Genomic DNA, 26,585 nt, shown 5'->3' on the forward strand with positions numbered 1-26,585 from the left:
CGGGACCGCTGGCTCCTAACCGCTCACCTACCTGCCTGATTGCCCCCTAACTGCTCCCTTGCTGGCCTGATTGCCCCCAAATACCCTCCCCTGCTGGCCTGATCACCCCCAAGGCTTTTATTAGTATAGATATGACCCTGCACAGAAAATTTTACTAACCCTGCTTTACAATAAGGGCTTGACGATTGAATCATTAGTACCAGACACCAAGATTTCCTTTCTTTGAATAGTGGAGGGAATACTTATCTTGTCTTTAAGTTGCCCGGAAATTAAAATGAGATAATGACTTAGAAAAGTATAAAAGCACCATATAAAGACAACTGTCTTTTTAATGAAGTGGCAAAATGAAAAACACTTTTTATTCTCCCCTTCCTTCCTTTACAGCTTTTATTTACTTTGAAATTTATAAAAATTTCACTCCAATTTTCATTTCTTTACATTCAACATTATTTTGTATTGGTTTCAGGTTTTATATTAGTTACAGAATAGTGGTTAGACAATCATATACTTTACAAAGTGTTCCCCGATATTTCTAGTACCCACCTGGCATCATACCATCATTACAACACTATTGACTATATTCCCTATTTAAGTGACAATGGGTTTATAGGTTCCTTTCAGTCTTTCTTTTGTGTTGCTCGTCCTTCCTTTTCTTTCTCACTTCTTCCCTCATTTTCTTTATATAGTATCTCTATTGGCCATCAAAGCTCAGTGAAGGCACTGGGACACGCTTAATCCATTTTACAGACCAGGAAACTGAGGCCAATTCCAGTTGGCTGTGGAACTTGACTGAGCACACAGGAAGCCCTCAGAGCCATGCTCTTTGCGCTTCCTAAGGGGCAGCGGCCCAGCAAACAGAACAAACCGTCCAGTCAGGCTTCCGAGCCTCTTTCTCAAGCACCTCTTCATTGCGGATGCTCCACATTCTTTCCTCTCCCCCCATTCTTTACTGCCCCCCGTTCTCCGAAGCAGGTGGAAGGCTTCCCACTCACTGCCTAGGCATGCTCTGCCATGGGGCAGGGTGTAGCGAGCTTGCTTTTGGGTCAAGGCAGGAGCAGGAGTCACTGCCTCTGAAGTGTGAAGGCCGCCTGAGCGAGGCCCATTAGCACTGGGAGCTTCTCTGAATCACATCAGTGAGTCCAGTACCCTGCAGTGCAGCACCCCTCCACTGAGGTGGCACCACCCCTCAACCCCCGCCTCAGGGGTGAGGGTCCTGGCCCTCTGCCAGGAGTCCTTCCATGCCCCTTGATCCCTGGCTGGGCCCACCCACGTCTTGGGGGCACTGCAGAACCTCTGTCTCTCTGCAGATGAGGCAGATCCCTGCCCTAGGTCTCCACAAAGCTATGAATCTGTGGCTGGAGGCCTGGTCTGGGTCTCAGCAACCACATGCCTGCAATGTTCCCAGGGACCCTGGGAGCGGCTGGGCAAGTCCCGCCTCACCTCCCCGGGGTGCCGATCTCCCCAGGGACCCCTGGGAGAGGCTGGATGGGCTGGCTACACCACCCGGGTTGCCGATCTCCCGGCCACACCCCCCTAGGTTGCCGATCTCCCCAGGGACCCCCCTGAGAGGCTGGATGGGCCCGGCCACGCCCCCCCAGGTTGGCAATCTCCCCAGGCACCCCCGGGAGCGGCGGGATGGGCCGGGCCACACCCCCCCAGGCGGCCGATCGCCCCCGGGACCCCCGGCAGCAGCGGGATGGGCCCGGCCACGCCCCCCCAGGCGGCCGATCGCCCCCGGGACCCCCGGGAGGGGCGGGATGGGCTCGGCCACGCCCCCCCAGGCGGCAGATCGCCCCATGGACCCCCGGGAGCAGCGGGATGGGCCCGGCCATGCCCCCCCAGGTTGCTGATCTCCCCGATACCCTCTTGAGTGTCTGGGCAGCCAGGTCTCGCCTCCCCGGGGCAGCGATCTCCCCAGGGACCCCCGAACTAAGAGGACTGGGCGCCGCCATCTTGATCTTCTCAACGGCCGGATAGGCCACCCGGAGTCCCACCCCCCAGCCTCCCGCCGGCCCAATCGTGGGCATAGCGGAGGTTCGGTCAGTTTGCATGTTTCTCTATTGTAAGGTAGGATGCTACATTCATAGTTGCCTTAGAATTCTCTTTTAACTCCCCAAAGCAGTGAATAAACTAGCCTGAATAGTAACTTATTGAGAATAAGAAGCGAAGATCATACAAGATCATACAATGGACATGTACATTTGGTTTCAGATCTATTATCGCAATCTATGTTTTCTTAACTGTATAAAAGTTTGGAAATTACCAATCTAGCAAATCTAGCACAACCCTCTTAAGTTATGGATTTGTCAGCAGTACATGCATAATATAAATATTCCTGGAGATGAAAGACCTGGGCTCTAGGCCAACATCCTTCCTTGATTTACCACATGATCTGGGAAACTCCCTACATTGCTCCAAGCTGCTTTTTCAAGAGTAAAAGAGGGTTTAATAGCTGACTGTGTATATAGCATACCTACTGTAATGTTCAAATGCGAAAGTGAAAATACATTGAAAACTATAAAATCAGCTTAGCCAAACAAATATCTTAGGAAGAAAAGAATCCAGATTATATTCAGGGAACTATGAATCCATTTAATCTTCAGTTTCCTCATTTATAAATGCATGATTTGCCCCAAAGATAAATAAAGCAGAATTTAAAAAGCTAAATCATTTTTAAAAAAATCAAAATGAGCGGCATCTTGTATGACTCAATCACACTATCAATATCAATAGTGATTATTCCAAAGGCTTAGGGATAGTGAAGAATTTCAAACAACTTTCCCAAGGCATGAATATTAAGATAAAAGCCATTTTAAAAACTAAGACATCAATAATCTATATATATCTATATACTAGAGGCCCGACACACGAAGATTCGTGCAAGAATGGGCCTTCCACCCTAGCCGGTGTGGCTCAGTGGATAGAGTGTCAGCCTGTGGACTGAAGGGTCCCGGGTTCGATTCCAGTCAAGGGCACGTACATTGGTTGCAGGCTCCTTCCCGGCCCGGGCCCTGGTTGGAGTGTGTGCAGGAAGCAACCAATTGATGTGTTTCTCTCACATCCATGTTTCTGTCTTTCCCTCTCTCTTCCATTCTCTCTAAAAATCAATGGAAAAATATCCTCAGGTGAGGAAAAAAAAAAAAAGAACGGGCCTTCCTGGCTGCTGGCACCGCCTTTGCTCTGGCCAGAGCTGCCTTTCCGCCTTCCCATGCTGCCCAGAGGCGTGGAGCTGCTGGGGAGGTGCGGAATGCCTGCATTGTTGCCATGGTGATGACGCAAGCATCCCGCCCCCGGCCACTTGGTGCCTGAGTATGCAAATTAACCCGCCATCTTTGTTGGGTTAATTAGCATACTCCTGATTGGCTGGTGGGCATCCAAATGAAGAGTCAATTTGCATCTTTCTCTTTTATTAGTGTTGATATAAAAGTCTAAGTGACTGGCCAGTAACTACAACACGCAATGACCACCAGGGGGCAGATGCTCAATGCAGGAGCTGCTGAGCGACAGAAACTTCGCAGAGTGCCCTCTTGCACTCCGGGACCCCTCGGGGGGATATTGGACTGCTGATTTTGATCCCTGCGGGCCAGGCTGAGGGACCCCCCCTGCCAGAGGGGCCCTGCTCATTCCACAGACACCCTTCAAGCCCTGGCGCTGCCCTAGGTGCGGCCGGCTGGGGAGGGACTGTGGCAGGTTGGCTCCAGAGCATGTCCTGCCATCTCACCCGGTCCTGCCCGCCAGCCACCTTCTAATTACTAATTAATTTACTTTCAATGTGCACCGGGCCGCTAGTAGTTATATAAATGAGGTTAAGTTAAAGCTGACATAGACTTACAAAACATAAAATATGAATAGACATTATATAGTTTTAACAAATCCACTTCCTTTATTGCAGTAACCTCTGTACAAAGCAGCAACTGCAATACTCAATGTTAAAACATTAGAAAAGCAAGTGACAGTTATCATACATTATCAAAATATTACATTTTCAAACTTAGTAAACATCCACCAGAGCGCAAATCTTTAAATTATTTCCATAGTCTTTAAAAATATGTAATATCAGAAAGTATATAAAAAGAATGTAAAAGAAAACCTAAAATACAAATGAAGTAATGTAACAAATAAATATCTGATTTAATTAACCATTAATAATTAGCATAATACCACCATTCTCTCTAAAGCCATTGAATTTTTACCTCTAGGAATAATGAATGCTCAAATGCCATTGCATAATTATTTGTTTCCAAGTTACCACCAATGATTAGAACTAAAAAAAAAGGGGGGGCATTAAAATAATCAAATTCAGTATAAATAAAAGACTAGAATAGCTTTGACACTAGCTAACATCTCTAAGAATTAATTATTGAATTTTATTAGAGCAGTATATTAACCTTAAAAATTTTGACCTGGTGTGTAGTGATAAGTAAAAGCAATGAACGTTTTTAAAAAGTGAAAAGCTTCTTACATTATTTCACAGACAATATTACCCTCCCCCCATTATGCATATTTAGATATATTTTATGTACTTTATACACAATGTATGATGCATGACATTTGGTTCCTGCAGTACAGATCACAATGATGTTTTCCTGAATGGGAAAAACTTGGGGGAAAAAAAAGGGTAAGTGTACCTGTGCACATTTCAACATAGCAGCACTTAGTTTATGCCCTATTATCCATTTTAAAAATTCAAACATAAATAGTTTATTGACTAATCTGACATTTCTACCATTCTTACCCCCAAACACTACAAAGTCTGCCATAAATGCAACAATGCTGTGCGTTATAACATAGGAAAAAGTATTTTGGGCAAAAACGATTATTTCATTTTCTTAACATTCTGAATTCAAAATTATTATTAGATCTTCATTTTTATATTAACTTAGTTCATACTTATGCAGCAAAAATACTGCACTGTTGACAACAGTAATTTTATAGATTTCTATCAAGATTTATTAAAACCTGTATAAAGTCTTCATCTTTGAAACTTATACCAATGAACCCACTGAACAGTACTTCAGATTAAATGTTCTCCATTTCCTATCTGAATGATAACTGTGTGAATTACATGCCCTTCAAATAATCACCTTTGTTCTCCAGAAAACTCTCTCTTTAATTTGGAACTTACGTTTACTAAAACAAAACCATTTTAATCGAATGAATCTTGATCATTTAAAATGCAAAAAAACAGCAACATAAATGTCATTATATATACATATGCATCTGTGTATGTATATACATATGCACACACACACACACACATATATGTAGACATAGATCCCTTGAAATGTTTTTAGGAAATCCTTCCTTGAATAAAAACTGAAAAACTTTACATTAATAATTGTATATAAAGCTTTTAATAACAGTACATACACAGTCATATTTGTACTAGTAGCCTATGATGTCAAAACAGACATTTCAAAAGCACAATCTGGCAGTTTTTCTTAACACAAAAGTTTTAAAGTATTAAGAATGGATTAAATTTAAATGTTCAGAATAATCTGTTCAAACCTGAGTATATTAATTAAGACTAAGTGTACTTGACATTTGAATGAATTAAGCCTAAAAACATTTCACTAAGAAACCAGTGGTCCATTTAACCATTTGATGAAACATTATTTTAATGATTTATAAAGGATGGTATAGTGAAATTCCATGTAGTGTTTGAAATATTCTATGAAATGGCAATGATTTTCCTCCAGAAAAATGTTTTAGCATTCCTTAAAAGTCTCTTAGATTTAAAGAAAACTCTAAATTAGGACAAAACTCTTTTAATAAATACAAATGATTTTGAGAATTTCTGTCAAAAGAATAACTATATAATTTGTCTAAAGAATGACTATGTAATTTTTCAGCAGTATATAGAAAAATCTCCAACCTTCCCTAACATTTTAGTAATAATTGACTGAAGATACAAATAAGAACCATTTAGAAGTTAAAAAAAAAGAAAGGTTTATTGGGCCTTTTCCCCCTAGGTCTACATTTATACATACTCATACAACCTAAACTTGGGGTCACTTTTTGGTTCCCATTTTTTCCCCCCATTAACTTGCCCTAACTCTCACCTTTAATGTCTAACATATACCTTTACAAAAATAATAGAAAACATACAGTACTCAACACTAACTGGTCAATGGAAGAAAAGCAGTGTCCATTTTAAAGTGGAAGAGACTAGAAATAAAACTAATAGCTGAAGGCAAAGTTTGACATTCTATAAATTTATAAAAGAGGATATATGGATGAAATTTGGTTATTTTCAGAAGGCACCTCAAGGCTAAAGGCTTTTTGTATTCCTTTCATCAATCAGAAAATAACATACTTTTATTGCTATTCAAGTAGCAAAGGAAAATTTTACTTCATGAGCTTTAGTCCAACAACAAGGAATCATCATTAAAATTGAGATACATTACTGACTAAAACTGAAGTCTCCATATACATGTCAATGGAACAACTTCCCTGTGTGCTTTCAAATTAATGAAATAGTGAAAGAAAAGTCACAGTTCGCCATTGTGATGTTAATGTGTCACTGAAGATTTCAGTTACTTCATTAGGTAATGAAGTACTGTCGGAAGGGCTGTCCACTGTGTAGGTTTAAGAATAGAATGTAAGGACACTCTGATGATTCCCACGAACTAGGAGAATTGGTGGCAGGTCCTCAGACAAAGCTTCTAACCACGCCATGTAGAGAGCACTGGATACAGCACCTTTTCGTGCAACTGGGAGACTCCTGGTATCAAAAAAAAAAAAAAAAAAAAAAAAGGAAATTCAGCAGTGCATTTAAGTTAAGAATAAAATGTAATAAAAATTAGATTATGTCACAATATAGTAACTAAAAGTTACTATAGTTATAGCATATTAAGTGTGGGGAAATTCTGCATATAGTATAGCAACTACTATACTACCATAATACTACTATTTTTTTCAAGTTCTAACAAATTATGTTTAAAAATTTCTTCCTACGAATAGCATAACTCAGTGGTCGGCAAACTGCGGCTCGCGAGCCACGTGCGGCTCTTTGGCCCCTTGAGTATGGCTCTTCCACAAAATACCACGTGCGGGCGCGCATGTACAGTGTGATTGAAACTTCGTGGCCCATGCGCAGAAGTCAGTTTTTGGCTCTCAAAAGAAATTTCAATCGTTGTACTGTTGATATTTGGCTCTGTTGACTAATGAGTTTGCCGACCACTGGCATAACCCATTTGGTATCTAACATTAAACCCTAAATTTCCCCTTCTTCAGTAAGTATAGAATTCTTTTAAGAGAAAACGGTGTCTCCACCTGAATGTAAAAGTGGAAACTATAAATAAATAAAATTCAAACATAATTATTTCTAGATATTCATTTTTATCTTGTCTCCCTGTGCTTTTACTTCTATTTGTTGATAATAGTAGTAGTGGCCAATTGCTCTATAGTGTTTCTAGATTCTATGTTTTACCATCTTCCATCACAGATATATGATTATTGGCAAAACTTAACAATTTCTGATGTATTAAATGTTTATTGTTAATCAGAAACACAATCCTTTGGTGTTACTTTATTCAATCATTTGGCATGTTTTTGAAGGCCTAAGCTTTCCTCACCCATTTAAGAACCCAGGCTACAGGACTGAGGGAATTTGGGTTCAAGTTATTATCTAGCTAACTTGGTTCAGTGGAAGGAAAGCCAGAGTTAGCTATATTCACTGCCAGGACAATGTGCTATAGGTAAAGTCTTGTGTATGGGAACTTGGGGCGGGATTCAGACAGGAAACCACTTTTAAAATTTAATCCTCCAAGCAACTTTATTACAGTCAAACCTCACTTTTCAAAGTCTCCCATCTCAATTTGGTTCTTGACCAAGTTGTTCACAGAAAAAATGTCTCAGTGGTAGAACCAAACTTCAGTTTTTGACCTGACAACCCTTTCATGCTGATACCTCAGCATAACAAAAAGCATCTCAAGGCAACAAAGGAGAGGATGCTTATGTTGCTGGTGAAATCAACATTAGCACAATTTTAAAACATGAAGAGGCCATAAAGAGTTGCTAATGTTGCTAAGGTTGTGAAAGAAGCAATGATCACAAGTAATCGAAGAGGTAGAAAAACTGTTGTTGATTTGGATAAAGGAAAAGCAGTGAGCCAGTGACTGCATTTTGGAGGCAGTGATATATGAACAAGCAAAGATACAGCGTTCTAACCTGAAAGACACCTTTGTAACAAGTGCTGAAGATTGTGATTCCTTTAAGGCTAGTAGGGGGCTTGTTCGATAAATTTAAGAAAATAAAGTGTTTATTTATAGACTAAACAATACAATAGACATGCACTGTATACTATAAAAAAGGTTAAAACAGGGAATCATTTGGGGTCTGGAATGGATTAATTTAACTTACATTATTTCTAATGGGGAAAAATGATTCCGTTTTCAAACAAATCGCTTCTGGAATGAATTAAGTTTGAGAACCAAGGTGCCTGGGGTCCAAATTTGAATTTCAGGCCATCATACCCCATATGGTTGATGGCAAAGCTAAACACATTTAAAAGGTGGGAAAAGGATAAAGGAAAATTCCAAAATATACAATAATAAAAAATTACTTAGATTTATATAAGTTTAAGATTTTTCTTTCCTCCTATTTTAATTTCTTCTCATATGCTTAGAGCAAGGTGTATTTTAAAAAGTTTGTTTTTCCTTCTTACAACTACTAGGTCATTATGGATGTTAAATGGATATGTACTTGTATAGAAATTAACCCTAATTGCATTACCATAAAAATTAATACCTAATAAAATCTTAGTGCACGTAGTACTTACATGACAATGATACTAGCTGTGCTTGAATGTTCCTTTAATAATTCATTTAACCTAATCTGCCGGTATGTCTGAAATGAAACAAGACAAAGTCATTCCTAGACCATTTGAAAATTGGAACCTATCATGGTTCATAAAACTATAAGTAGAAAAAAAAGAAACCAAAATCAATTTTGGTATAATAAAAATCAGTTCCAAAATTATTCTTTACAATGCCCACATATAAATCCAAATTAAAGTAGATTTAATTTACACAACTGGTTCCTTCTGTAACAAATTGCAGTTCTTGATACTTACTTTTATGTCTTAAATATTTTTTTAAAATCACATAGAAGGTTAATGAAAAGTAAGCAAAAAAAAAAAAGGAATACCTTGGTCTTATAAAGTTCAAGTTCATTATCTGTTATTCGCCATGGTTCATCTTCTTTCATTTTATCTGCAATATCTTGTTCTTTATCATCTTCATGAAGTCTGTATGGCTCAATCATTTCATCAAAAGCTATAATACTTAAAAACAATAGAAAGAATACTGATTTAACAGTAAGATCTTGAAACATAAAATTATAACATAAGCAGTTATTGTTTTCCATCTATTGTGCTCTCCTCTACTCTGATCTCTTATCTATCCCTGCTCCTATGTCAAAACCCCCACCCCAATCGAAGTAAATTTTTACCACAGTGCCAGAATGATCCCTTTGAGCAATAAGTCAAATTGTGTTATTCCTTTACTCAAAACACTCAAAGGCTTTCCCTTTCCCAGTTCAAATACCACTGCATAAAAGTAGTGTAAGAAAATATACTAGAACATTTTGAAGGGAGGGAAGGGCAGATACTAAACATTTAAGTAGATGGAGAATTAATCTCTAAATCCAAAAATACATAATAGGACAAAAGACATTAAAAGAGCATGAACAGCATTCTAATCCTCTACTTTTGGACCCAACCCAAGGGTGGTGCTGGTTGCCATGAGAACCCACCTTGTGACTAGAGGTTTGGATCTTCCAGCTGTCTCCCCCCACAAACCTGCAACGTCCCACAAAAAGGAAAGTGCTGGAGATTGAGTATAATTGCCAAAGACCTATGACTCAGTCAATCATGACTAAGTAATGAAGCTTCAAAAAAACTGGGAGGACAGCTCCTTGGTCCTTATCCCTCCTTTTTGGAGACCAGAATGCTTCCAGGTGCCACCTTGCTGAGCCCCAAGCTCCACAAGGCCAGAAGCTCCTATGTTGGGGACCTCACTCAATGTATCCCTTTCATCTGATTGTTAGTTTGTATTCTTTGTAATAAATCAGTAATCTAGTGAGTAAATGGGTTTTCTTGAGTTCTGTGAGCCATTCTAGCAAACTGAAATTGGAGAGGGAAGTCATGTGAACCTCTGATTTATAGCTAGTCTGTCAGAAGTATAGGTAACAACTTGTGCTTGTGGCTGGAATCTAATGTGGAGGACAGCCTAACTGGCTCAGTGGTTGAATTCTGACCTATGAACCAGGAATCATGGTTCAATTCCCGGTCAGGGCATATGCCTCTGGGTTACGGGCTCAATCTCCAGAGTGGGGAGTGCAGGAGTAGCTGATCAATGATTCTCTCTCATCATTGATGTTTCTATATCTCTCTACCTCTCCCTTCTTTTCTGAAATTAATAAAAACATTTTAAAAATAAAAAAATTAAGTGGAGGGCAGTTCTTGTGAGGCTGAGCCCTTTACCTGTATAATTTGATTCTATCTTTGGGTAGATGGTGTCCTAATTGAGTTGAATTCTGATACTCTGCTTCTGTCTGAGAATTGTTTGGTGTGGGAAGCCTCCACACACACATTGGATTGAGTCCTTGAACACCCTTTTCAAGTATGTCTCATACAAGCACCTGGTTTCTATCCTATATAATAAAAGGCTAATATGCAAATTGCCCAAGCAGTGGAACGACTGGTCACTATGGCACGCATTGACCACCAGGGGGCAGACACTCAATTCAGGAGCTGCCCCTGGTAGTCAGTGCGCTCCCACAGGGGGAACGCCGTTCAGCAATACCCTGAGCTGGGCTCACAGCTGGCAAGTGCTACGGTGGTGGCAGGAGCCTCTCCCATGGGGAGCGGGCCTAAGCCATCAGTTGGACATCCACTGAGGGCTCCTGGACTGCGAGAGGGCACAGGCTGGGCTGAGACCCCCCCCACACAAGTGCATGAATTTCGTGCACCAGGCCTCTAGTTGTTTTATAACAGGAAACAAATCTCTCCCTGATTACAACCTTACACAGTATAATCTCACTATTTTTTTATTTAAATTGGATTTTTTACACCAGCTTCATCATTTATTCAACATTTATCTGAGAATTATTAAAATTCTGTCCAGTAATATACATATCATGATAACAACCACAATATTACCATTTTCAGATACACTATTCCACAAATCTTTTACTTCTTGAGAATTGTAAATGCAATTATTATAGGCAAATTCTTAGACTTTTCTATTTTAGTAATAAAACAGTGTGACTAATTTCTATGTGGAATAGGGACTGAGTGGTCATAATGAATGTGAGCATAAACAATGGAAATTTAAAGAACCATGTGGAATTTCTGTGGTATTAATGGTTTTCAGAAATTTCTTATAAAGCGGTAATTGAATTTGCTGAAAATTGAAGGCCTTTAGACTTACTTTGAAATCTGCTATAAGCATGCCAACTCTCAGTGCTAAATTTAAAGAGTTGACTTCACATGTAACTAATAGCAGGCCAAAAGGCCATATATTAGTTTAAGTTGAATGATCTGTTACTGGAGTGACTGAGTAGGTTATCCAAAAGTATCAGAAATTTGTATAAAGTAATTTATTCAATAACTTACTTTTCTTTCTTTGGTTTAGTATTAATATCTCCCAGGACCATTATATCAGAGAAGTCTATCCGGAATTTGCTAAGCAAAGTAGCCATCCTAAAACAAAAATAAATAGCACTTAGACACATGAAGGCTGTATATAGATATTTTTATTCTATTTAGAGCTGAATCTGTGTATCTGAAAAGCATGATTAATAGGAAAAATACCTATCACATGCAAAACAAGCCCATCTGCATTAATTTCCATTGTACATTCACAAAGTAGATGTAAAAAATGCCCTGAGAAGAGACTTCTGTTATTTTACTTTTTCTAAATCTCATACAGTAATGGACAGTGAAAGACATTAATAATGAAATTTGAATACAACTAGTATTTTTTAAGTTAATTTTAGTGGAATTATATTAAGTATAGGATTTCAATAAAAACTAGTTACTTGTTTAATTATTTTTGGATTATTCTTCCATCCATGGCGAATGCATACCTCAAAAGATCCAAATATGACTTTTTGGACCAAACTGAAGTTATAACTGAGAGTAGATTAAGTGCACAGTATTTGGGAGGTGTGGGGGGTGGACTTGGACAGGCATGGGATAGGAGCTCCAACAGCCTCTGACTTTTCAGTAAATACCTTTTTGGATGCAGAGCTGGCAATGAAGCCTTGGTGGCAACAATAGAAAAGTTGAAACATACAAACAGGCAAAGCAATGAACAAAACAGGATTTTATTCTTAATAAAATGAGTTTTCTAAATTAAGATATTAGGAAACAGATGAGAAACAGGTTTAACTTTTAAGTTATTTCTACTACTGCTTGCATAATTCACTATTTGAAATGAATAAACACCTAATTGAATTCTGGTATAAAATAAACATAACAGAAGCCCAGAATGTGATGAGTGTTATCAAGTATATTGTGATTCAGGAAGGAAATGTAACAACTAGTGGGGGGAAATTAAGGAAGCTGTAATGAAGAAGATGGCAACTGTCCTGAACTTTAAAGGATGAAGTATTTTAACCGAGAAGTACAAAGCTATTAATAAGTAGAGAGATGAGAGTAGGCAAAGGAGTGAAAGTCTGAAATCATCTGCATTTTTAAGGCAGGCACAGAATTGTAAATTGAAGTATAAGGCATAATTGGGGGACCAGGAGATAACAATAGGGAATAGGAGGACAGGTTATAAGAACTTTGATTGCCACATTTAGCATAGACCTTCTATGGTATGTTACAGAGAAAAAGTTATAAAACATTTTGGGCAGAGGAATCATGAGATCAAGCTCTGCTTTCCAAACCTGAAATTGGGAGCAATGTGCAAAATATATGCAAACAGTCAGAGACACCACAGGCACTTAGAGAAGCACCGAAACCAGAACCAGAACTGTGACAACAAGGACAGGGAGTGGATGACAATGGCTGTACTCTCCCCCCCGATTTTAAAAAAAGAGCTGCTTAACACTTTAATGCCATAAATATTAATACTTTCTAAAATGTCAATATATTAAAAAATATTGCATATCAGTAAAACAATCCACAACTTAAACATAAAGGCTAAATTAAAATTAAAGATGGTTTATTTGAGAATTTTCAGCTTTAGCATAGAACAGAGCAACATAACTGACATCTTATGGATTGCCTATGGATTATTCTACCTAATATATAGTAATAATAAAGTATTGCTAGATAAATGCCCTTCAATTTAAAGTAGACTTACGCTCTCCGGTCATGGTCTATTCTGTTTATTTTCCCACCAATGAATACTCTGATCTTACAATCTTTCCACTTTTTCTTGGTAGTCAGAAGGTAAGGTATCAATAAGGTCAAACCTAAATCATAAAAATACAATAAATCATATAGTAAGTGCTAATTTCTTAATTAAAAACTTTTAATTCAATTTAGTCTCTAAAAACATGTGTACAACTACTCTGTAAAACTAAAATTTTCTTTCTGTCCTTCCTTGATTCAGTCATAAGGCCATAGGCGGGGCTGAACTAGGAGGGAGACCCAGTGGAGTCAGAGCCCATGAGAGGAAGTCAGTGAAATGGGATTGTGGCCTGGCAGAGTTGTGAGATTAGTCCCACACAGGAAGAGGGAGGAATGAGAATATTTGCCGAAGCTAATGGGAGCAACATTTGTCACTAAAATGAAAAACATAGAGGGAGAAGCTGGATTGAATCCTGCAGTGTTGGGCTGGAATTAGTTTTCAGCCTATAAGTATACCTACAGACACTTATGTGTGTACTAGAGGCCCGATGAATGAAGATTCATGCAAGAATGGGCCTTCCTTCCCCTGGCTGCCGGCACCACCTTTGCTCTGGCCCGGAGCCGCCTTTCAGCCTTCCCATGCTGCCCAGAGGCCCGGAGCGTCTGGGGGCCTGTGTATGCAAATTAACCTTCCATCTTTGTTGGGTTAATTTGCATACCAACTCCTGATTGGCTGGTGGGTGTTGCAAAGGTATGGTCAATTTGCATCTTACTCTTTTATTAGTGTAGATTTCATAGATCTGTCCACTGAGAGGGCCTGGGAGCAGTGACACCCTAATACCAACGAGCACATCTAATGCCCCGTTTTTTGTTCCTCAATACCACTCTCCACTAAAAGAAATCAGGGCTCCTTAGATAAAGGGTGGTTCAATGGATGCTGTGGGGAAGTACAAAAGTGAGCCTGGAACTTCTTACTGTATTAGAAAACAAAGAGTGGTTGGGACATGCCACATGGACATAGCAGTCAGACTAAACAGGAAATCTGGGACAATTTGAATATCAAAACAAATAATGAGAATGACAAATTATATCCCATTGAATAAAATAGGAATCCATGGGAAGAAATAATAGGACTGGAAAATTATCATCGGGCAACCACAAACACACCACAACAATAAATTCAGGCAGAAATATCAATGGATGCTAAAGATGGTGGTAAAAGTTGCAGAAACAATGGTATATTTACATAGTCTCAAAGTAACTCTTCATCCCCCAAATACCTGTAATTATAAAAGGGGAAAACCAGTAACTCTTCAGTGTATAACCCTGGTGAAAACCACCTTACTCCATAGTCAAAGCTAACTTCACCCGTGATGAGACAAAGCAACATCATGTGCTACCTGATGAGATATAGACAGAAGAGCACAGCATCACTTGTGATATTTCTGCTAAAATGACATAACTTGAATTATGGTGAAACATCAAATAGCACCCCAAATTAAGTGACGTTCTACAAAATATTTGGTCTGTAATACTTTTTTAAATATTAAGGTCATGAAGCTCAAGGAAAGACCTAGCAACTCCTAAATTGAAGGACAATGAAGAGATATGACAACTAAGTGCAACACCTGATTCTGAAATTAATCCTGTTGCTTTTGAGAATGTTGGCTAAACTGAAATGTGGTCTATGAGTGAGGAATACATGCCTATTTAGTACTATTCCCACAACTTCAGTAAATTTAAAACTGTTAAAAAAATGTATTAACAACCTTACCTCCATCATCAAAAAGCCACCAGACATCAATAGTATTCTTTCCTTGTTTTTTCTGAAACTGCGTACTAGCTTCAAGAAGCTTTTGGTCAGCTACATTTAAAGGCACAGCAGGGCCTTTGGATTCTAAAGGATTAAGCAGGAAAAGATGTAAGGAAGCTAAATATTAAAGTCCCTTTTGCTGAATTCCTTTAGTTTCCTAACTTTCACATATTCAAACGTTTATTTCGTATGTAGTAGGATATGGTATCAATCATAAGCTTTCAATTGTTTATAACTTAAACATACGTTTAAGATGGCTAAAGATAAACACATCTTCACATCAGTTAAACTCATTCAGATCATCTTGCCTAATTTCCAGTGTTTTGAAGCATTCTGAATAAAAGAATCATAAATATCAATCAAGGAAATTATAACTAACTGCTGGATTTTGATTTTTGAAAAGAAGTTTTAGGCTAACTGGGCAAATTAAGTTTATGCCTTTTCTATGAATATATTTCTTTTGTAATCTAGTTACTAAATAATTTAAAGCTCAAAAAAATTTTTTGAATATGAAAGACAGAAGTGGAAGACATACCAGTACAGTCTTACAATTATCACAGCGAAACCTTAGTCTAAGGAAAAACTCTCTCATTTTTATCTAGCATTTGTCCCCTTAATATGTGATACCCAATTATAAAGCCACATAACCATCACATCTTTCGTTGAACCACAGAAAGATGGTGGGAACTCCCTGGAAGGGCACCCATATGCTACAAGTGGAAAGAGCAATATACCAAGGGAGTTCCCATTTATATTCCCAGTAAATTAAAAAAAAAGAAATCAACACTGGCTCTGTGAGTAAGCAAATGACTATTATGAAACTTCTAGACCAAATTTTTAAAGCAGAAATCCACAGGAGGAAATCTGATCACTTTTGCAGAATGCCTATCATTCACTTTTCATGCTGCCACGATGTATGCAAACATGACGAATGATTTGCATGATGAAGTAATATGGCTACCAAACCACACTGCTCCATAACTCTCACCTCTATCTCCTTCTCATAAAATTCATGTACGTTGACATGACTGTATCTCCCAAACGCAGCAGGACTGTGAGAAATATTGTAATTTTTGAAATGAAAAATATATTAGTATCAAAATTAAGGACTTGGCTGGGTACCACTGATGGTAAAGAATGCAGTGACACTGTAAATAAACCTATTTCAGTGTCTCTACTTATCATCTAAACCATGCAGTTAAAATTAAAAAATTAATACTGACTTTCAGGGTTTGAATATTTCAGAAATGCTATAATGACTTAAAAGAATTTGTATTTGATAAATCACCTTTTCCTGGGATGATTTAACTCTTTAATTAGACTAATGATAATTTTTCTAATCTGCATTAAATAAATAACTGTAACATCACCTCACCATGAAAATAAAAACTAAGATAAAAAAATAATAAGGTTGGAGATAAAGAGTTAATAGTATGAAAAAGGGATTAAAATAAAATGATGAAAAATGCCTGCCTTTTTTCAACAGTGGTTGAGTTGGAGTCTTGCCATCCTCTTCCTCATCTAGATTATGTTTAAAAAACACAAAATATAAGTTAATTGCCTTTATATTAATAAAATAATGAAAAGGTAAATAGAGCACATTTATAAACAAAACATAGTATGAAGAAACAGTCTGAAAAATAATCAAGACTGAAGATCAATATATTCTGCACTGAGTATTCAGGATTTAAAAAAGCAAACATTTTAGATCTCTCCAACGGGGCTACTGATTAACACTCACCCCTAAAATTGTATTCCTCTACAACTGACCAAAACTTTAGCAGAATTTTTACTTTTAAACTTTCATGCCTGAAATCAGGTGACAAGATGCTGAACTATGGCTAATAGAGTAGAAATATGGCATTAAAAAATTGACGTTCCAGATAACACATAAGCTTTAATCATTATGCAAATGACTGAAAAGTAATTTTAGAAACACTTAAGGGATATTTGGTATTTGTACAAATCATTTGCCATTTGAAATATTAAGGAATTTGATCAGCCAGAGTTTCTTGGTTTATATAAAATGCCAGGTTATATAGGAGTGGTTTTTTCCAATTACATAAAGTTGTATATATGCATATGCAGGTATGTCTGCATATACTTGTCTGTTTACATTTAAATACCTATAAATGTCTTGCTGGAGTTAACAGTTTTCCTAATCTATCTCTTTTTTTTTTTAAATATAAGCTTGCATTATTTGTTTAAGGCATATAACATATAAAACTCCCAACCTGGACAGGGAATAGTAGACTGCAGTGGGCTCTTGAGCCAGACTCCCAGCATTCTAGTATTACCACTGACCCCTTTCCTGGCTGTGACTTAACCCCTCACTTTCCTCAGTAATAAAGAGGATGAACAATACCTACCTCTTAATGTTATTATATTGCAAACATTAATGCACTTAAGTCAGTGCTTAGCACAAAATAAAAGGGTGCTCTTTTTGTTCTTTTGAATACTCAGTAATCAAGGCAGAAATATCAAATATCTATAACTATATAATAACCATACCAGAATGTTCATAATTCTGAAGACTTTTAAAACTGTATAAACTTTTCTATGATTTCTATGCTAATTTTGAAAATAACTGGCAAAATAGAAAAACAAACACAAAAATATTCATGCTATTTTTGAATGCTAATTTCTTATGCCTGTTATGAAACAGGAAACATTTCAATTATTTTAATTTTTTAGTATTAAATATTATTGTTCCTATAGATATTTGATATTATCTGTCTTTGAAGATAAAAAACATTTATAAATATAACTATGGACATTCTGTATTCATTTCAAAGAGCTCAGAAATTTCAAGGAAATATTGACACTGATTTAAACTAAATTAAAATTATTTACATTTTTATAACAAGATAAATAGAAATATACTGACCCAGTTTCCTACTTCATAAAAATGATGATTCATAAGATTATGACACACATTAATGAGCTAATGTATGGATAATATCTACTAAATTGTGGAAGGCACAAAGTAGATGCTTGATAAATATTACTTCTTCACCTTCCATCATAGTTTTATTTATTAATTTCTAACAGATTCTGTAAAGGAAAGGATTTGTTTTAGGCAAGAGAAAAGGACAAATGAAAAGTAAGAGGAAATGAAAGACTGAATACCTAAACTAAACATAAATGCAGAAACATAAGAAGAGTGCTGTCATAATCAGTTTATAGAGTTTTGAGATGAAACAGAAACAAGTATAATCAAGCCAGCAAAGAACTGAAAGGGACAATGGGCCTCAACTAAGCTGTCAACTACCATTACTCTAAGCAAACAGATAAATGAGGAAAGAAATAAAAAGCAACATTGATGCTTCTAAATAATCTAGAAATGATCAATTTTCTGAGACAGGAGCTATCCAATGTTATCAATTTCAGACAAAGAATGGCAATTATTTTACAGAAATAAAAAATATGATATGGTTTGATGATTTACAGTGCAGATTTTTCTTGTTGCATGTCAATTGGGAATAGGACAGATGGAGATACTAAACTAAACAGAGGTAGGAGAGTGAGGGTGGGAGAGTAAGATTTGGAAGTCATCTCTCTTTCCTTCTCATAAATATGTCATATAGATTGGTGGATGAAATTATCTGAAAGTCTCATGAAACCTGGAAATCGTTTTGTGGCTTAGATCACATGAGATACCAGTGGTATTATGTCTGTAATTATGGCTGAATAGTTTAGCACCCAAATACAAATAGCTTGTTTCTTCAGAAAGAGTAAATTAAAAAAATTGCACTTGATTTTTTGTTTCATTGTTTTACCTAAACTTCAGATGCAGAAGTAGAATATTCTGAATATCTCAGCACATAAATAAAAGCCCTGGCATTTAAATACCTTGATTTACTAAAAAGAATAAAAAAGGTTAATTAATTATATAAACTTAATTTCTTTCAATATTATCATGTGCTTATAATAGGTACATCGCTCTAAAATTACATTTCTTTTCCAGTTCAGATTTAACCAATGCTTCAAATTAAAGTATTTTCTTTAAAAGCAAGTATAAATAAAAACATACAAGAGCATATTAGTAGGTAATTAATTGGTATAGTTTCTGTTCTGTGGTCCACTTTAATACCTTAAAAATTAATTATTTTGTAGATAGTTTTGAAAGCCATAAATTTTGAGCAACTAGAAATGAAAAGTAAAAATTTGAGGACAGGTTACCTTATTAACTATGTTATGTAATAAACCCATTTCTCCCCCAAATTAAAACATTACCATTAATGAAATTTCTTGTTTGAATAAAAATTACCTTTATGTGTAATGGTTTTTTCACCAGATGGTTTGGAAGTATCTAAATCTGATTTCTTACTATACTCCATGCTTAGTACCACATCCTTGACGCCAGGAGATTTCTCTTGTGATGACAATAATTCTTCTGTAGATATGAAAGTATTTAAAATATTATCTAAACCTTATTTTAACCATTAAGGAAAACATCATGGTATAATATCAATTGAATGACCATTTCAAGCAAAGTTTATTATAAAGTAAGTTTGTAATTAATGATTTCTGATGTAAACAAATGTGCTAATCTGTTTTGAAAAGACTTCACTTCAATATCTTGAGCCACAACTAAGTGTCAGACATCTGAATAAGGTGCTGGGGAATCAGTAATGAGTGAGATTCATGAAACACAAGAATCTGTTAGACAAAAGAATGATGTATGAAATGTGAATCAACTCTACTCTCAAAGTCATTTACACAAGTAAAAAATGTAAAATGTGACAGATGTTCATATATATGTAAGGTGACAAACAATACTGAAAAATTACACCCATAACTACAAAGCCAAACTAGGGAATAGAGTCCTTTCCCAAACTTATGGTAAAAGTACCATTTCTTCATTTTCTGTTTTTTTTGGGGGGAAGAGTTAGGAAACATTTAACTTCCACCATAAAAATATTTATCATGAAGACAAACATAATATGAATTTGATCATCTATCCATAATCCTCATCACTGATTTGTGCATTGAGAGAAATAACAATAGAAACTATGTGAGTTTCCGTGCAGGCACTGCTAAAAGCTTCACAGGCCTTACCTCCTTTTTAATCTTCACAATGACCCTATGAAGTAATTATGTTTTAACAGATGAGAAAACTGAGGCTTGGATGTCAATACATTTGCCCAGACTACAAAACTACTTAGAAAAAAAGCTGGGATTTCTAAAGCAGATATGACTCTGTTCTTTAATCCTTGTGCTAAATCAAATCCCTGTCTTCAAATCCTAATGATGAATAACAAGAATTTCAAAACAATTTTCATGATTATAAACACATAAAAATACTTTCAAATTCCAATCATATTAAAAATCTCAGTAAATTATAGAATTTTGAAATTTATTGGCTAAACTGATATTTTTGAATGAAAAGGAACACTACAAATAATTATGCAGAGTTAACAGATACCCTAAACCTAAATAACTCTGAGCAAGTGAGAATTAAAATAGTATTTTGCAAGGCCTACTCTAGAGTAAGAAAGTGCATTTTCAGCAAGCCATAATTTTGTGTTATATGGATAAAGATCTTAAAACATTCCTTTCTGGAATGCACAATACCCTTAAAATGGTGGAGGGAGTGGGAAGAATAAAAGTTTAAATTATGGTTATGAACAGATGACAAAAGTTTATCATATATCTCTCAGCTATTTAGGCTTTAGCTAATTTGGATGATTCTAATGGTAAAATATTAGGTATGCAAATTTTCTTAAGCATTTAATATATTTTTAAGTCATTAGAGGCTATGGAATTTTCCATAGTTTTTTAAAAGCTTGCAAAAGCTAATATTATACCATAACTGGTTTCAATTTTCACTTTTTAAAAAATGGTTTGTTTTTTAAATGCTTTGAAAATTATATTGTTGGAGAAGAGATTGGTGAGTGTCAGAGTTTAAGGATGGGGAGAGAGGAAGAGTATGGTGAAAGCTATATAGGGGTAGAACAAGGGAGATCTTTGTGGTGATGGAACAGTTCTGTATCTTGATTATGGTGTTGGTTACATTAATCAAAATATGTGATACATAGCACAAAGTACACGTGTGTGCATGTATAGAACTACAGATATGTAAGATGTTACCATTGGGAGAAACTGAATGAAGGGTACACAGGACCTCTCTACTATTTTTTATAATTTCTTGTGTATCTATAATTATTTCAGAATAAAATGATTTAAAAATTATTTCTAGGGTCTTTTTTAGAGATAGAGTAAATTTTATCACAAACTTTAGTTTTTCACTATTAATGTGCCTCTATATATAAAGCATCACTTGCATAATAAACATGAACATGTCTAAGAATTTAGCACTCAATTTTATTTTTCTCCAACTATTTTATGTATTATACTAGAGGCCCAGTGCATGACATGTGCACTGGTTGGGGGGAGGAAAGGGTCCCTCAACCTAGGAGTGGGCCTAAGCTGACAGTCGGACATCACCCAAGGGGTCCTTAGCGCTGCCACTGCACTCACAAACGGTGAGCCCAGCTTCTAGCTGAGCAGTGCTCCCCCTATGGGAGCACACTGACCACCAGGGGGCAGATCCTGCATTGAGTGTCTGCCCCCTGGTGGTCATTGCGCATCATAGCGACTGGTCGTTCTGCTGTTCGGTCGATTTGCATATTAGGGCTTTATTATATAGGATATTTTTACAAATTTGGCCAATTTAGAATCATTACCAATGTTTGTTTCTCTTAAACTGATGATTGGATTGAATTTTATTCTCTAATCACTAGCCATCATACAAGTTAGTATAATGAATGAAAAAGCACAAACTTTGGTGGAGCCAAACATGTAACCTTTTTTTTTTTTTAATATATTTTTATTGATTTCTGAGAGATTAAGGGAATGGGAGAGACAGAAATATCACTGATAAGAATAATCAATTGGCTGTATTCTGCACGCCCCCTACTGGAGATCAAGCCCACAACCCAGGCATTTGCTCTGACAGGAATTGAACCATGACTTCCTGGTTCATGGGTTGACTCAATCACTGAGCCACACTGGCTGGGCCAGATCTGATCTTAAAATGCCATCACTAAGTACATAACACAACAGATGATAAATATTAAAATTACTGAAGGACTTGTAAGACTTATAATTTTCTAACGAAGTAATTTATATATTTAAAATAAAATTATTTCAAAAAAGATTTACCTTGTCCTTGAAGATGAGATATATCCAGACCCTCTTTTAGGCGAATAACCACTACTCCATATTGTATGTCAAAGGCATCACTATAATAGGAAAAAGAAAAAAAAAATGTCCCTCCTCTCTAAAATGAAGGCAATAATTGAAGATCTTTAAAATTACTTTCAGTTTTAAATGTCTGATTCTTTAATATGCTTAAAATATTATGGTGTGAGCCAAGATAGTTTCAAATACTATACCATTCCTTTTCCCTTTTTCTGTAATGCCTCTAAAACTATTTACATGAAGATCTTTATAATACTGATAATCTACCTAAAGCAGCTATTTAAAGCAGTAACTATTTTTATCCTATCAGAAACAAGCTAAAATTATGGAGTCAAACCATTATTTAATTTAAACTTACACCCCTAAAGTCAAGAGAAATACATGAAGACAAAGATGGATTTTATTACTGAGAATGAGATCAGATTGTAGAGAATGAAGGGATCATTTCTCAAAGGAGAAAGGGTATTTTTAAGTAATTTAAAAATTTTTACAAAACTAGTTTTAAAAAGTATTCCTAAGATTTTATATGCATTTGCAGACATGTATTCAAAGTCATTTTGATTTTTTTAAATACACATGGGAGCATCCCATACATACATAATATACATTAAACCTTTGTACACAACTCTAAACCAGACTTAAATTCTATAAATTTTGTTAATACCATAAATCACATATACCCAAGTTCTCCTCAGATCTAAAAAAATTCCAAATTGCAAAACTTAGGTTGTTCCATTTAGGGCCAATCAGCTTACACTAGGAAGAATTCTGGATTACAATCCTATATCCTATATAATAATAGAGGAATATGCAAATTAGCCAGGACACCGTAATGTCATGACCGCTCAGCAGGAGGCATGCACAGCAGGAGTGGGGGGCACGGACTGCCATCACCTGGAGGGCCTCCGCGTGGCCCAGCCCAGAGTCCGCCTGGGCTGGGGGTGGTCCCCGGAGGAGGCAGCCATCGGTGGAGGCTGCCCAGCACTAACATGACACTGCCTGCGTGTGTCCCCCCCCCCCCCCCAGTGCTGACGTCACGCTGCCTGTGTGCATCCCCCGGCCTGGGACGTGGCGCTGCCTGCATGTGTCCCCGCCCAGCGCTGAGGTGAAGCTGCCTGCCTGTTTCCCCGGCCTGGGATGTGAAGCTGTCTGCGTTCATATACATTTTACTTATTTCCTTTCATTTCTGACACTTCTATTATAGAGAAAGGCCAAATAGCAATATTAAAATATTTCCTCTAATTAATTCCCTTTTAATGTGCACGAATTTTGTGCACCAGGCAACTAGTAAAGTATAAACCCAAAGCCAAAGGGCAGTAACAAATGTGTGAAAAACCAGCAAAGCTTTCATTTTTACTTAAAGCATTTAACAATTACTTGGGAAACCTTATTTATTGTGTACGTTTTTTTTTTCATTGTATACTCTACATTATCAGTAGAAAGAGATTTTTAAAGTAAAGTATGAGATCTGCCTACTTTCTCAAATTGTTTTAAGGCATCTGAGAAGACAAAACTATCTTATGTGACACAGGCAAATAATTATGTACTTTATGTATACATGAAAGAGGAGTTCCAGTAAGAGAAATAAATAATAACATGAACAGAGTAAAATCAGAAAGACAAAGTAACAAGAGGAAAAACCCCAAACACTAGAAAGTCCCTAACAGGAAAGTTAAAATGATGTAAATAAAAACTTAGGCACCTGATAAAGATCACTGGAAATAGCACTAAACATGAATAGTAAACTCTGAACTTATACTTTAAGGAGTGGAAAAGCAAAACATATTAGTACATTTTAAAAAAGAACTCATGGACAACAATGTGGTGATTGCTGGGGAGAGGGGGATGAAAGAAGTGGAGGAGGGCATGGGGGATAAATGGTGATGGATGGAGACTTGACTTGGGGTGATGAACACAATACAGTGTTGTAGAATTATGCACCTGAAACCTGTATAATTATGTTAACCAATGCCACCCCAATAAGTTAAAAAAAGATAAATAACAACAAAAAAGAAAAGTAAATAACCTAATAGATGAACCAAATAATTAACTGCAAAATTAGTTTGAGTGGAAAACAAATCTAACTTCTGAGGTTGATATCAGTGATGAAATGCTTTCCTCAGCATCAGATATTATTATGACACTACAGGCCCGGTGCACGAAATTCATGCATGAGGCAGGGGGGTCCCCTCAGCCCAGCCTGCACCCTCTCCAATCTGGGACCCTTTGGGGGATGTCCAACTACCGGTTTAGGATCGAGCCTAAACTGGCAGTCGGACATCCCTCTCACAATCCTGGACCGTTGGCTCCTAACTGCTTGCCTGTCTTCCTGATCGCCTCTAATTGCCCCACCTGCCAGCCTGATCACCCCTAACCGCCTCTACCTGCCAGCCTGGTTGCCCCCATCTGCCCGCCCCCGCCACTGGCCTGGTGGCCCCCAACTGCCCCCCTCTGCCGGCCTGGTCGCCCGACACAGCCTGTTCAGTCGTTTGGTCGTCCCTCACTAACCCCTCTGCTGGCCTGGTCGCCCGACACAGCCTGTTCAGTCGTTTGGTCGTCCCTCACTAACCCCCCTGCCAGCCTTGTCGCCCCATGCAGCCTGTTGGTTCAGTTGTCCATCTGGTTGTTTCGGTTATGACGGTCCCTGACTTTTTATATATTAGGGTAACTTTAGAAGGGGATGGGTCGGACAACATTCAGGAACTCTGCGCAACAATAGTTCTAGTGATGTGAAAAAGCTTACTAACTTAAATGGGAAGCCCAATTATATGCATGATTGTGTGTGTGTGTGTGTGTGTGTATGTGTGTTTGTATACACACACACACATACACACACACACACATATACTGAGTGGCCAAATTATTATGATCTTTGAACGCGTAATAATCTGGCCACTCAGTGTACATCCTATATAATAAAAGGCTAATATGCAAATTGTCCCCTCAACCAGCAGGCAGGCCGGCCAACCGCCCATGTCCCCTCCCCCTGGCCAGGCTGGCCGGACCCCACCCATGCACAAATTCATGCACCAGGCCTCTAATTACACACACACAGACACACACACTGAGTGGCCAGATTATTATGCGTTCAGAGATCATAATAATCTGGCCACTCAGTGTGTGTGTGTGTGCATTTGTGTGTGTATGGTTTCCCCAAAAAAAATCTATACACACTTTAGCTGATAGTTCAGTTTTGAAAAGGAAATGTGTTTTTAATAAACACTGCCTTTATAATTATTCAAAGTGTGTGTGTACATTTTTTTGGGACACCCTATATGTGTATGAATGTTCATGTCTGTAAAAAGACAGAGAAAAGATCAGTCAAAATGTTTCATTAATAGATCAATTCAAAACCCAGATAAGTGTGTGATTCTTTTCATTCTTATGCTTCTACTAGTAAAGACTATATGAAAAGCAGGCTTCAAAAATCAGTGCAAGCTTTCAAAATTAACATTTTCTGAACCAAGTTATTGAATTAAAAGGATACTTACTGGAATACGTTTATATACATATCTACTTCCCTCATATCTGCTTGCAACCAATCTTTCTTAAATCCAAGGACAAGTGTGTTTGGTTTCATACGCCCAAGACCAGCAGCCTAAAATATAAGAAAAATACAACTTTAAAGATATACTTAGTCATTTATAAAAATCATAGTAACAGGAGTTTTCTCAGTTATATATTTTGAAAATAGCCATTAAAACCTCTAAGCAAAAGGCTAAGTGCATTGTTGGTTACAGTTCTGAATCACATCAATACTAAATGCCCCCAAAACCTATAAACGACTCCTTTTGTAAGATTTTAAAATTCGATTCCCAGGGTGTGTGTATTACTGTGGTAAAAAAATGAAAACATTTTGCCATTTTAACCATTTTAAAATGTACAATTCATTGACATCAATTATATTCACAATGTTGTACAACTAACCCCACCACCTATTTCCAAAACTGTCACATCAGAAATTCTGTAACCATTAAGCAATAATCACTCACTCTTAACTTTCCTCCAGACCTGGTAACATTGCCTTTAGTCTCTAAGAATTTGCTTGTCCTAGATATTCCCTACAAGTGGAAATATCAATGTATAGTGCCTGAACTATACAGCAAGAGCATCATGTGGAAACTTTTTGGAAATGCTAATTCTTGGGTCTTATCTCTGACCTACTGAAATCATTTCAAAGGTGGGGCCTAGCAGTGTGTGTTTTAACAAGTCTACTAGATGATTCTCATGCATAATGAAGTTTAATAACCATTGCTC

The 26,585-nt window shown here is 37.1% G+C and overlaps 1 protein-coding gene across 1 annotated transcript in view; it reads right to left on the minus strand.

Annotated features, from left to right (window-relative positions):
• Positions 1-3,866: 3,866 nt before the first annotated feature.
• Positions 3,867-26,585, minus strand: part of SLC12A2 (solute carrier family 12 member 2) — a 97,071-nt gene continuing 74,352 nt past the window's right edge. The window contains exons 18-27 of the mRNA XM_079795791.1: positions 25,820-25,926; positions 22,290-22,369; positions 19,393-19,518; positions 16,596-16,643; positions 15,084-15,206; positions 13,320-13,431; positions 11,621-11,707; positions 9,151-9,286; positions 8,783-8,850; positions 3,867-6,724 (exon numbers count right to left, since the gene is read on the minus strand). Of these exons, the coding sequence (XP_079651917.1) occupies positions 6,589-6,724; positions 8,783-8,850; positions 9,151-9,286; positions 11,621-11,707; positions 13,320-13,431; positions 15,084-15,206; positions 16,596-16,643; positions 19,393-19,518; positions 22,290-22,369; positions 25,820-25,926 (1,023 nt within the window). The 3' untranslated portion in view covers positions 3,867-6,588. The remainder of the gene's footprint in view (positions 6,725-8,782; positions 8,851-9,150; positions 9,287-11,620; positions 11,708-13,319; positions 13,432-15,083; positions 15,207-16,595; positions 16,644-19,392; positions 19,519-22,289; positions 22,370-25,819; positions 25,927-26,585) is intronic.

Source organism: Cnephaeus nilssonii, assembly GCF_951640355.1.
Source record: "Cnephaeus nilssonii genome assembly, chromosome: 2".
Lineage (NCBI taxonomy): Eukaryota > Metazoa > Chordata > Mammalia > Chiroptera > Vespertilionidae > Cnephaeus > Cnephaeus nilssonii.